At 43.1% G+C, this 10,892-nt stretch overlaps 2 protein-coding genes across 2 annotated transcripts; both read left to right on the top strand.

Annotated features, from left to right (window-relative positions):
- The first annotated feature begins 2,563 nt into the window (after positions 1-2,563).
- LOC149271761 (L-2-hydroxyglutarate dehydrogenase, mitochondrial-like) lies at positions 2,564-5,951 on the top strand. Its single transcript, XM_089507133.1, has 5 exons — positions 2,564-2,673; positions 3,643-3,758; positions 4,296-4,447; positions 5,044-5,175; positions 5,946-5,951. Exons 1-5 carry the CDS (start codon positions 2,564-2,566, stop codon positions 5,949-5,951), a joined length of 516 nt encoding a protein of 171 aa, XP_089363259.1.
- A 215-nt stretch (positions 5,952-6,166) lies between these two features.
- LOC149271760 (L-2-hydroxyglutarate dehydrogenase, mitochondrial-like) lies at positions 6,167-9,831 on the top strand. Its single transcript, XM_089507139.1, has 6 exons — positions 6,167-6,323; positions 6,511-6,545; positions 7,087-7,254; positions 8,121-8,278; positions 8,929-9,060; positions 9,636-9,831. The coding sequence occupies exons 1-6, from the start codon at positions 6,167-6,169 to the stop codon at positions 9,829-9,831; spliced, it is 846 nt and encodes a 281-aa protein (XP_089363265.1).
- The last annotated feature ends 1,061 nt before the right edge of the window (positions 9,832-10,892 follow it).

The raw sequence follows: 10,892 nt of genomic DNA, 5'->3' as shown, positions 1-10,892 counted from the left end.
TTGGACTCTCTAACCTCTAAAGCAGGGGTTCTCAAACTGCGGCCCGCCAGCTGCTGCAGGACTACATCTCCCATACTCCTCAGCCAGCCCCTTAGCTGAAGGAGCATTATGGGAGATGTAGTCCTGCAGCAGCTGGAGGGCCGCAGTTTGAGAACCCCTGCTCTAAAGATTCTGGAAACATTTATGAAATCATAGCGCCACCTGGTGTTCAGTATAGTAAATACACTAAAGTGGGATTTTATTTTTTTAGTCCACTGCCACAAAACGGGGGCGTAACTTGAAACCAGGTGGCCCCCAACTTCAACAGCTGGTCTGTGTGATAATTGCCCCCACACAACAGGTCTGTGCCTTCTTTGCCCCTTGCCTCCCTCTTTCAACATATAAATTCAAACACACAAATTACACACACTTACTCATCCTCACCAACACACACTCCATCTCACCCCACTTACACATCCATGCTCACACACACACACACACACACACACACACACACACACACGTACACATCCATGCTTGCTTATATATATATATATATATATATATATCCATACACACACGTATATGTACTTCCCACCTCCCTCCTCTGCCCGGCTGCCCCGATACGCTCCTGTCTCCCAGGGCCGGTTCAAAGTAGTTTAGAAAGGGACCTTCGGACGCGGATCGGAGCAGTCCAGGTCAGAAGGAGCCTTTCTAAACTTTTTTGAACCGATACGAGGAGACAGGAGGAACGGGTCGCACCGGGCCCCCTAGAGACCCCTGTAGTTATGCCAGCGTCACAAAATGTACCTTAATTCCAATTCGGGTATTTACTAAAGTATTGGGCATGCAGGTCGCTGGTTCTCCACATATATGACACCCACCGGTATAAAGGTCGTTAATGTTACATATAATATATTACATATAATATACTTATAAAGAGCAAGTCCGGCGCATGCGGAGCCCCAGGCACGTGAGCAGTGAAGCGTCTGCACCTTCCTGGTATCAGAGGGGTTTATCAGATTGAAGATGAGAAGAATGCGGGATCGGACGCGGTGGATAATGATGTGGGTAATGATGTGGGTGTGATATGAGTAAAAGTGGTGTAGTAATAATAATGATGGGTGAGGATTTGGGGGCCAAAAAATCCATCAAAGAACCAGATTTTTCATTCTGTGCTTTAAATTCCACAAACACACTTCCTGTACACAACATGTCGTCATAGAAACACAGACTTCAAAGGCAGGTCAGACCCATTCAGCCCGTCCAGTCTGCCTGTGTAAAGACTCAGACCTTAGTCAGTCCCTGATCTCGTCTGAGATTCAGGATACCTCTATGTCTGTTTAAATTCCCTTACTGTATTAGCTTCTACCACCTCTGCTGGGATGCTGTTCCACTTATCTATCACTCTCTTAGCGAAATAAAACTCATATTTTTTACATCTCAGCCTCTGACCCTCTGGTTTTAGATTGTTGCCGTCCTGCACTTTGTTAGATCTCGGTCACGCTTTGTCTATTTAGCTCGGTACCCGGACTATTGCTTTAATGCGGTGAGATCTACGCTCTCGTTGCTGTCGTGTTTAGCGAGTGACGGGTGGAATATGTGGCCTGACTAAAAGGGCTTATTCGCTAAACCAGGAGTCTGCAGGAGCTGGAGTTAGCGCTCACCCGCGGAGTCACTAAGCATTATGATTGGCCGTGCCCTACCCAATGCTCAGCGCCCAGCTGAACTAGCGAGGGCTCATTCACAAAATCTCACACATTTAAAAATACATTATACAGGGCCAACAAATCTGATCATATTAAGGAGCTGGTAAACAGAAACCTCCAGCAACCCCTGGCAAGGACCCCTCATTGGTATTACTATGCTTTATACAGGGCCAGGTAAAGCAAAACCACAACCCTCCCCTTAGTGAATAGAGCCCAGCGGTATGGAGAAGAATAGAAAGGGCAGACATGAGGCTGGGTAATAATCACTCCTCCTATGGAATGAGCGTCCATCTATGGCTGTATGAGGCGTTCGCAGGTACGCATAGAAGACATTATGTATCGATAGGTAGAGGTAGAGGAGGAGCGCATGTGGTTGGCTGTGGAGGGCAATAAAAGTAGGGCTGGGAAAGCGGATGGTTATCGCAAAGCAATGCGGAGAGAGAGACAGTGATAGTAGGTCAGACATGCTGAAAGCATTTATCCACCAGCTGGTCGCTATAGTAACGGGAGCTTTCCCCTCTTTACCATATTCCCTTCATAACAATACACAGTTGGCCATTACACACGTCACTAACCAGACTGTGCCTGCACTTACGGAGTAGCCAGTGCCCTGATCCACCTCCAGGGAACTGCGACAATAACACCTACTTCCGGGATAAAAGTCAGGTGTTCGCCCACTACCCTTCAACCCTGTACCTGACAGGCCCTTTTGGTCAGAATTTGTAGCTCCTGTGATCCTACTGGCTGCAAGTATTATGGTTTCGTCCCATTGGCTTAGGAGCTCCATGCTAGCTCTGTGATTGGCTGATGGGGGGCCGGCGGCTCTGTCCCGTACGGCAGCTCGGAGAGTGAATGTCCGCGGAAAGTGTTGCGGGATGGCAGGGATCCACTGTCTGTGGGGCCGGGGTTTAAAGAGGCAAACCAGGGCCCTGCTCCTGGGGGCTGCACAACCCCCGCTATCTTGGCTCCGGAGCCGGGCTCACAGGTAATAACCGGAGCGGCATTCACTAGCCTAGGGGCGAAGTGTCACTGCCCGGGGCATTTATACATAGTGCCTTCCAACTAAAATACGGGTTTAGGGCTTATGCCACGGGGCATTGGCGAATGTGAATGTATATTATATTATAGTGTGTGTGTATATAATGTGTATGTGTGTATATTCTATTATACACTATATTATATAGTGTGTGTGTGTATATATATATATATATATATATATATATATATATATATACAATATATAGTGTGTAGCCCTTGAGGACTAGTTTGGACAGCTCTGGTTTGGTGCTGTACTGCAGCATTTGGAATTGATGACACCCCCTCATACATGTAAATATTGATAACATATATTGCGTGTTCTGTTCCAGTTTGCGAGTGTGTGTGAGTGTGTGTGTGTATATATATATATATATATATATATATATTTTGTTTTGTTTATGTGCGATCTCTGCTGCAAGTTCAGCTGCATTTGCTTGGCCAATAATGGAAGCCGTTCCGTCTTTGTTACGAGTGCGGTTAATGGAATTTCACATATAGACATGAAACGGTTAACAGCGCAGCATTCAGTGCGTTCTGTGCGTCTATTGATAAAAAAAGTGCCGATAATGTAAAAAAGGAAGAAATAAAAACCTGTATAAACATCATTAACTGCTTACAAGGCTGTTCTTACAGACTGACCTTTGATACCCCTGCTAAGGGTAATTACTGGAAAATCAAAACACGTTGGTGTTTAACGAGCAAATGAATAAACGTCTCGTAAACCAAAGTTATGCAGACAGGGCCGTAATAACAAAAACTCGCGGCCCGTGAAACCGTAACAAAGAGGGGGGTGCAGGGGACCCCCAAGGCTGCTCGGCTACCGAGTGACCCCTTTGAAGCCAGAGCTAATAATACACGTTGTTCTGTTGCTTTATTTTAAATGATTGTTTAATGACGTTAATCCTTTTCATTTCAGTAGCTACGATGTGGTTGTAGTCGGCGCCGGGATTGTAGGTCTGGCTTCAGCAAGGCAGCTTATCCTGAGGCATCCGAACCTCAAGTTTTGCATCTTGGAAAAGGAGAAAGACATTGGTAAGCCAGACGCGCTGTATGTTTATGGTATGATATTTATTATTATTGTATATTGTTATTATTATTAATAATATTGTTTATTGAGTTACTTGCCACAAAAGGTGAGAGTGGATCCAGTTAAAACACAATCCTTTCTTTACTAACATTGTTCCGGCAATTAAGGCCATATTTATGGAGGCCAAACTGAGGCGCACAGTGCCGGATTTGGGGTATACCCGTGTCATTTGTGCTTTTTGACCCAGCGTTGCATCGTTAAGTCTTCAGATGTCCGATTCCTTTAGTGCATACATCCTCTAGATTGTAAGCTCCTTTGAGCGGGGGCCCTCCTTACCTTTTCTTTCTCTTAAGTCAAATTGTTATGTCATATACTGCTTGTTATGTCATGTTTACCCGTTGTACTGCTCTATGGAATATGATGGAGCTATATAAAGTGATGATGATAATAAATAATAATTCAATAATAACAAAAAATAAGAAATGCTGCAGTAAATTACACCTTGACGCTGTATCCATGTGTGTTGTGTTATTATTAACCAGCTTCCCATCAGAGCGGACATAATAGCGGGGTTATCCACAGCGGGATTTATTACACCCCCGGATCTCTGAAAGCCAGGCTGTGCGTGCGCGGAGCCGCTCTCCTTTACGAATACTGTGACCGCAAGAGGATTCCTTACCGGCAGTGTGGAAAGGTATTTCGTAAGGCAATGCAACACGAGGGAATACCGATAGGGGTGTTAACTAATATATTAATAGCTGGGGCAAATTAACCCTCTAAGCACCCCCGAAAACAGACCCTAGCAGCGAGTCTCACTCTCACCTAGTGGGAACGGAGGACCTGATTATTGAAATAAGTGGAAAACAAATCTGACGTATAAATTACTCTTCATAATGCCAGAGTACCCGGATCAAATAATAAACCCAAAAGTGCCAGCGCTGTGTAGACTTATTACTCATTCATGTCTCGGGTGCAGCTCGATAATTTCCCTTTCCTGTAACGAACAGAAGAGTTTGCATAGAAACCACAATAACGTCCTCATAGATTGTATGCTCAGAGGGCAAGTGTCCCAAGAACATTCAAATAAACATTATAAACACAATACTTGGGATGTAGCTTGCAGAAGGGGAACTCAATTTATGTTTTGTGTGTAAGGTTGGGAGCGCCTGATGTGACCCATATTTGTGTTCTGTGTAGGGCTTCTCTCTACAGACGCCATATTGAGTGTCCGTCTGTAAGTAATGGCGGCACGTTTGTTGGTGGAGTGCAAGTATTTTATGCTCTTTGCAGTTGATCGTAGCCGTTGATCACCATGAAATCCCGAGACTCCAAGCTTTGTACGAGAGGGGCCGGCAGAACAACGTGCCGGGACTGCGTGTCCTCAACGCCAAGCAAATCAAGGAGAAGGAGCCCTACTGCAAGGTGGGGGCGCTCGTCACTAGAACGGCTTTCTACCTTTTCTGCCTTCCCCTGCGGCCCGCACTAAAACACTGTACCCTATATATTCCGATAATAGTTAATTTTGAAACTTTTTATCATTTTCTAATTTTATGAGAGCTTTACGAGAAAATATTGGAGGCAAACATCAGCAGGCAAAGTGAACGTACGTTTAACATCAGATTCTTCACCTATAGAAGGCCACCTATAGAACTGTGCCATGAATGTCAAATGCTGTCAGACTAATTCTGCCCCATAGTTTCCTCGGGAGCTCAGGCTCAGGACCTGGGAATGGCAGCATCCCTGTCAGTGTTTGACCTGAAAAGAAATGGGGCCGGTCCTCAGTAATTGTGGCCCTATGGGGTCTCTGTCAGTATCTGATTTTCTAACATGATAGGGTGAGAGCTGGTTTGCCTATTTGCCGATTGGGTGGGGGGACCATAAACAGGCGAATGCCTTAATATTTTAATTATTAAAAAAACCCAAAAACAATAAAAACCAAATAAAACGTAAAGATTTTCTTACAGCTTCAACTCTGGTCACAAAGCAGAGCGACTCTCTCCTCTTCTGTCACATAAATGTTTCCGGCATTCGTAACATAAAGGGCTACAGCTGCTAAAAGGACAGTCGCCTTTCAGTCCAGGGAGTAATCTGATTGCCGCTATGGAATCAAGAAGGAATTTTTCCCCTGTTGTGGCATAATTGGTAATTGCCCCAAGTAGGGTTTTTTTTGCCTTCTTTTGGATCAACTTTAGAACTAGGTGTGTGTGAAAGGTTGGATTTGATGGACTGAAGTCTTTTTCACCCCACTATACTATACTATAGAGCGAAACAGAAGACCAGTCTGGCAATCTGTCTACGGCTTCATTATACGATATCGCTGCTTGTTTATTGCGCCGGGCGTTGCTGGTAATAAGCGGGTCTCTCGAGGTGCTGCTGCCGGAGGATGAACTGTTGTCGTGTTTTACAGGGAGTGATGGCTCTGGACTCCCCGTACACGGGGATTATAAACTACCGGCAAGTGGCTCGGGCCTACACCGACGATTTCCATGATGCCGGTGGCAATGTCCTGACCGATTTCGAAGTAACAAATGTGGAAATGGCAAAGGAAAGCCCAGCAGGATCTGAACGAGGTGCGTTACAGCAAACGGGCATTCCCATTTACAAAGATTTATATATATATATATATGTGTGTGTGTCCTTTCAATACTCGAGCTAATTTGATTCACAGAACAGTGCTAATTGTCTTAAATCTATTGAGTGGATCAAACTTTTAGCTATTTTGGCTACATGGTTTTTTTTTCTTGTTGTTTTTTACAGCACTGGAATATCCCGTTGTAATCAGGAACACAAAGGTAATTTCTGTAGTGGAGAAGGAGAAATCTCACAATTAATATAATAAAGTGTGTGTCACTTTCCCAAATTGTACAAAAACTAAACCCATGTAATGGAGATCACAGATAAAACGTTACTGGCTGTTCAAGATTGGTTCAGGCAACATTTTATAAAGGTGGGGGGGGCAAGGAGAAGAACTTCGGAACAAGCTACTTGTACTTCTAATTTGTGAAAAGAATTATGTTAAAGGCTATGCTGGCAGCAACCCCCTTAAAACTCCAGTAATTAAATGAATGCGCATGTGGCCCCTACTAACCATTTTGTAAAACCACTACGTTAATTGTTCAGACTCTCACGCTAAGAGGCCAAGGGCAGTTTGGGGGTTATTCACTAAACTTGGGCTTTGCAGGGTTTTGCAGGGAAAGGTCTGTTATTGAACTTTTGTTCATTTATTATATGTGTTGTGTTTTTTTCCCTGTACTCTGCATATCGCTGTCTTCTTTATGTATTCCTTATTAACTTTTTAAATCTTTATACTACAAACCCCCGATGTCTTCGCAGGGAGAAGAAGTGTTTTGCAAGCATGTTGTTGCATGTGCCGGCCTTTTCTCCGATCGCTTGTCGCAGGTCAGCGGATGCAGCCCCGAACCCCGCATTGTTCCTTTCCGTGGGGACTACTTGGTGCTGAAGCCAGAAAAATGTTATCTTGTGAAAGGCAACATTTACCCAGTAGGTACTTGGCTCCTCTTAGAGGATGTTCTAAAGTGTGAAGCGCGTTGGCTGCAGAGACCTCTTTACTGTCATTGTAGTGAACCTACAATGTTTAATCATATGATGATGTTTAGTGCTCATCAGCTGCAGTGGTGACGGGTGGCACAGGGGGTCATGTGTTGTGATTCGGTTGGCGCAGGATCACTGTATTAACTCCTTAGCGACAATTGAGGTGCACATCATGGGGATCTAGGGGCTTGGAAAGCGACCAATCTCTCTTTTTTTTTGCTCAGCCTGTGTTTCCTAAAAAACCTGTAGGCACGCTGTGTGATTGCTCTCCAGAGCGATCTCATTAGCGATTTTCATATATTTTAAATATGACATTGCCCCGCTACTGTAAAGAGCCAAACCTAGATATCGAGGCATTCAGCAACACAAAAGTAAAAATAGGTGCCCAAACACCTTGTGCCTCTCCTGCTAGAAATATACATTAAAAAACATATTGCCCCCAAAGTAGAAAAATAAGAAAGAAAAGGCTAGAATGTAAGGGGGTACTTTATGCTCTTATCAAATAGCAATGTGCTGCTTGCCCCCCCCAAAAAAACATTGGGTATTTATTTCTAAACTCAGGACAAAGATTTAAATACATTTTTAGCAGGGTTTTTTGATAGGCTTTTGTAGATTAACAAAATGTCTTTCAAATAAAATTGAGTTTGTTTTTTTCCTTAAATTTTTTCACCATATTTTATATATATTTATTATAATGTATTATATCTAAACAAGGCCTTTGTCACAGGGTACAAAAAATAAAAAAACAGTCCGTCGCAAAGAGGTTAATATGCCATAAAGCTGGAAATAATTGATACCTCTTTTTTGGGTTGCAGGTCCCAGACCCACGGTTTCCTTTCCTTGGTGTCCATTTCACTCCACGGATGGATGGAAGTGTCTGGCTTGGTCCGAATGCAGTTTTAGCCTTTAAGCGAGAGGGCTACCAACTGTTTGACTTCAGCGCCAGGGATTTTACCGATGCTGTTACATACAGGTGAATGATTTAATCTAGGCTGACATAGCATCAGGGCCATTTGAGCGTCAAAATTGCATATAGCGCTAAAAAGTTACTGGATTCCACCTAATGAACACAAATAATATTTTAGCGTTTTCATAACCAAAGGAGCAAAATATTTTTTGTCATTTGATGAACCTGCACAAATTATACATCATTTTGCTCAGGAGAAGTAGAAATACATAAAACATAATATTTAACGATTATAGATAATAAAAAAAAAAAAAAGTTTTGTTGCAATCAAACCGGTGCTCATAGCGAGTGCTATTACACACAATCAGTCGGCAGGCAGCCAGCGATGCCTGATCTTCCAGGGTCCCGTGTTGCATGGCGACTTGATGCGAGGGTCCTCCCCGAGTATGCGGATAGTCTTGTGGTGTCACTAGGTACTCTTCCCACGGAACATTCATCTGTACCCTGTTTTCTCAGCAGTTACCTGCGGTGATGGAAATTTCTGAATTATTGGCAAATATATAATGTATCCACTTATGTAAGTTAAAGGCATTTGCTTCAGACCAGTCTTGGCTACATCGCAACTTGCCAAGCTGGTAGAAACTGTCACACTGTCATTTAGCGAGGTTGGGGGTGCATATATGTCTAAAATGTAAACCATTTTATTTCTTTTCTAGCGGTCTTCGTAAGCTGGTGCTAAAGAATTTAGTTTATGGAATGGGGGAAATGTATCGTGCGTGTTTCCTGAGCGCACAGCTCAAGGAACTTCAGAAATTTGTGCCGGAATTATCCGTTCATGATCTTCTCAGGTGAGTTCCATAGACTGCCTTTGAGGATGGTGAACGCAATGCTGCAAAGAAAGTGAAACTATATATAATATATATATATGAGCAAGAATTATTTTTGTGTGTGTGTGTGTATGTGTATATATATATTTGCACATTAGGAAGGGATGTTCCTGAAATACAGTGCTTGCAATTTTAAATATAAATAATGTATGGGTAACAACTTAATGTACTTTAAGTGATCAGTACAGGGTGCGTCTTTATCTTATTGATTTTGTTTATAAAGAGCATGGTGATCCTACAACAAACATTTAGCTTAAATTAGCGCACCCCCCCCTCCTCTTTGTACAGTTGCACACATTTTGAAAAAACAACTATATTGTAATAAGGAAGCCAGCTATGCCACAAATATCCAAAGCTTGTCTTTACTGTGTCCCCATATAGCTAATGTGTAATATATGCATGAAGTGAATGCAGCGGGTAGGCGCAGATGCAGCTAAATACCGCGGCTCTTGTCTATAGAGGTTTATAAGAGGCCAAGTCTTATGTATGCACATGGACCGGGTTTCTGCTTATAACATCCGTGTTTTGTCCTGCAGAGGTCCCTCTGGGGTCAGAGCACAGGCTCTGGATAAAGACGGAAACCTCGTGGATGACTTTGTTTTTGATGGAGGTTCGGGTGATATAGGAAGCCGTATACTGCATGTGAGGAACGCGCCCTCCCCGGCTGCCACTTCTTCTCTTGCGATAGCAGAGATGATCGCCTCGGAGGTAGAGGAAAGGTTTGGACTTTGAGAGTCTGTTGGGATGCGGACGGCCAGCAGGTGAACCATGTCCAGCGGATCCGGATTTATCTTTTGTATCCTTCAGGGACCGATACAAGCGCTCGTCTGTGGTTTTATACGCGGCCAACTCCCTGAGCTACGGCAAAATTTCAACTACGGCAGTAGTATTCGCTGGTGATTTCAGTCCTCGCTCATCTGCAGGGTCACTGCGGGGAGATCCTTTTCATTGAAATTAATATTTGACGTTTTACAGCAGGCGCTGGAAATATGCAATGACTTATAAAACGTGTTTTTTTTATTAAAAGTCTTCATGTGATCCGTGAAACGATATTTGTCCATAGTCTCCATAATGCATTATTACATCCGATACCCCTGATTTAAACCATGGTTCCTATTTAACCCCTTCGTGACAATGGCTGTTAACATTTCTGTGGTGCTCGTGTTTAGCTGTAATTTTTGTAAGGGCTAATCTATAAATACAAAAACCTGCTAAATAGATTCTACTATTTGTCCTGAGTTTATAAATACCCAATGTTTTTGCTTTTTTTTCCGCACGTTATTGGACAATAAGTACGTTTTGCCATTTCAAAACCATTTTTCCAAATCTGGTTATTGTGCTATTTCTGGCATCTTTGAAGCCAACCAGTGCAATCAAACCATATATTTTTCATATACTATGAAGACTAGACGTTTTTTTTTTTGTTTTTTCTTTTAAACGTAGACACCCCATGGGCATTTAACATGCCAGTATTTTAACTCTTTCCAATGCGAGAATTTTTGAAGATATAGCGCTAACTTTAGGACTTGCTCATAAAAATAAATTTATATTATATATATATATATATAATTACACACACACCATATTGGCTGTAATATAGGCCGCACCCTAAAACCAATAGCCATTTTAAGCCCCCCCTTAATTCATAATGCACCTTACTTATAGATATGCCACTCTGCTCCCTAGATATGCCACATGCCCCCTGGAAATGTGAATCTGCCCCCCCGATATGCCACTCTCCTCCCTAGAAATGCCACTCCCCTGATCTCCAGACTTACCAATGCACCCTCAGA

The sequence above is a fragment of the Sceloporus occidentalis genome, unplaced genomic scaffold (genome assembly GCF_023333645.1).
Source record: "Sceloporus occidentalis isolate IW3139 unplaced genomic scaffold, rSceOcc1.0.p SCAF_460, whole genome shotgun sequence".
In the NCBI taxonomy this organism is placed as follows: domain Eukaryota; kingdom Metazoa; phylum Chordata; class Lepidosauria; order Squamata; family Phrynosomatidae; genus Sceloporus; species Sceloporus occidentalis.
This window is presented reverse-complemented; position numbering and strand designations above follow the sequence as displayed.

Coding starts and splice junctions, on each gene's coding strand:
- LOC149271760 (XM_089507139.1), top strand. CDS start 6,167: ATGGCTCTGGACTCCCCGTACACGGGGATTATAAACTACCGGCAAGTG. Junction 6,546..7,086: donor TTGTAATCAGGAACACAAAG/GTAATTTCTGTA, acceptor ATGTCTTCGCAG/GGAGAAGAAGTGTTTTGCAA. Junction 9,061..9,635: donor TCCGTTCATGATCTTCTCAG/GTGAGTTCCATA, acceptor TTTGTCCTGCAG/AGGTCCCTCTGGGGTCAGAG.
- LOC149271761 (XM_089507133.1), top strand. CDS start 2,564: ATGGCAGGGATCCACTGTCTGTGGGGCCGGGGTTTAAAGAGGCAAACC. Junction 2,674..3,642: donor CTCCGGAGCCGGGCTCACAG/GTAATAACCGGA, acceptor TTTTCATTTCAG/TAGCTACGATGTGGTTGTAG. Junction 4,448..5,043: donor CTTACCGGCAGTGTGGAAAG/GTATTTCGTAAG, acceptor TGCTCTTTGCAG/TTGATCGTAGCCGTTGATCA.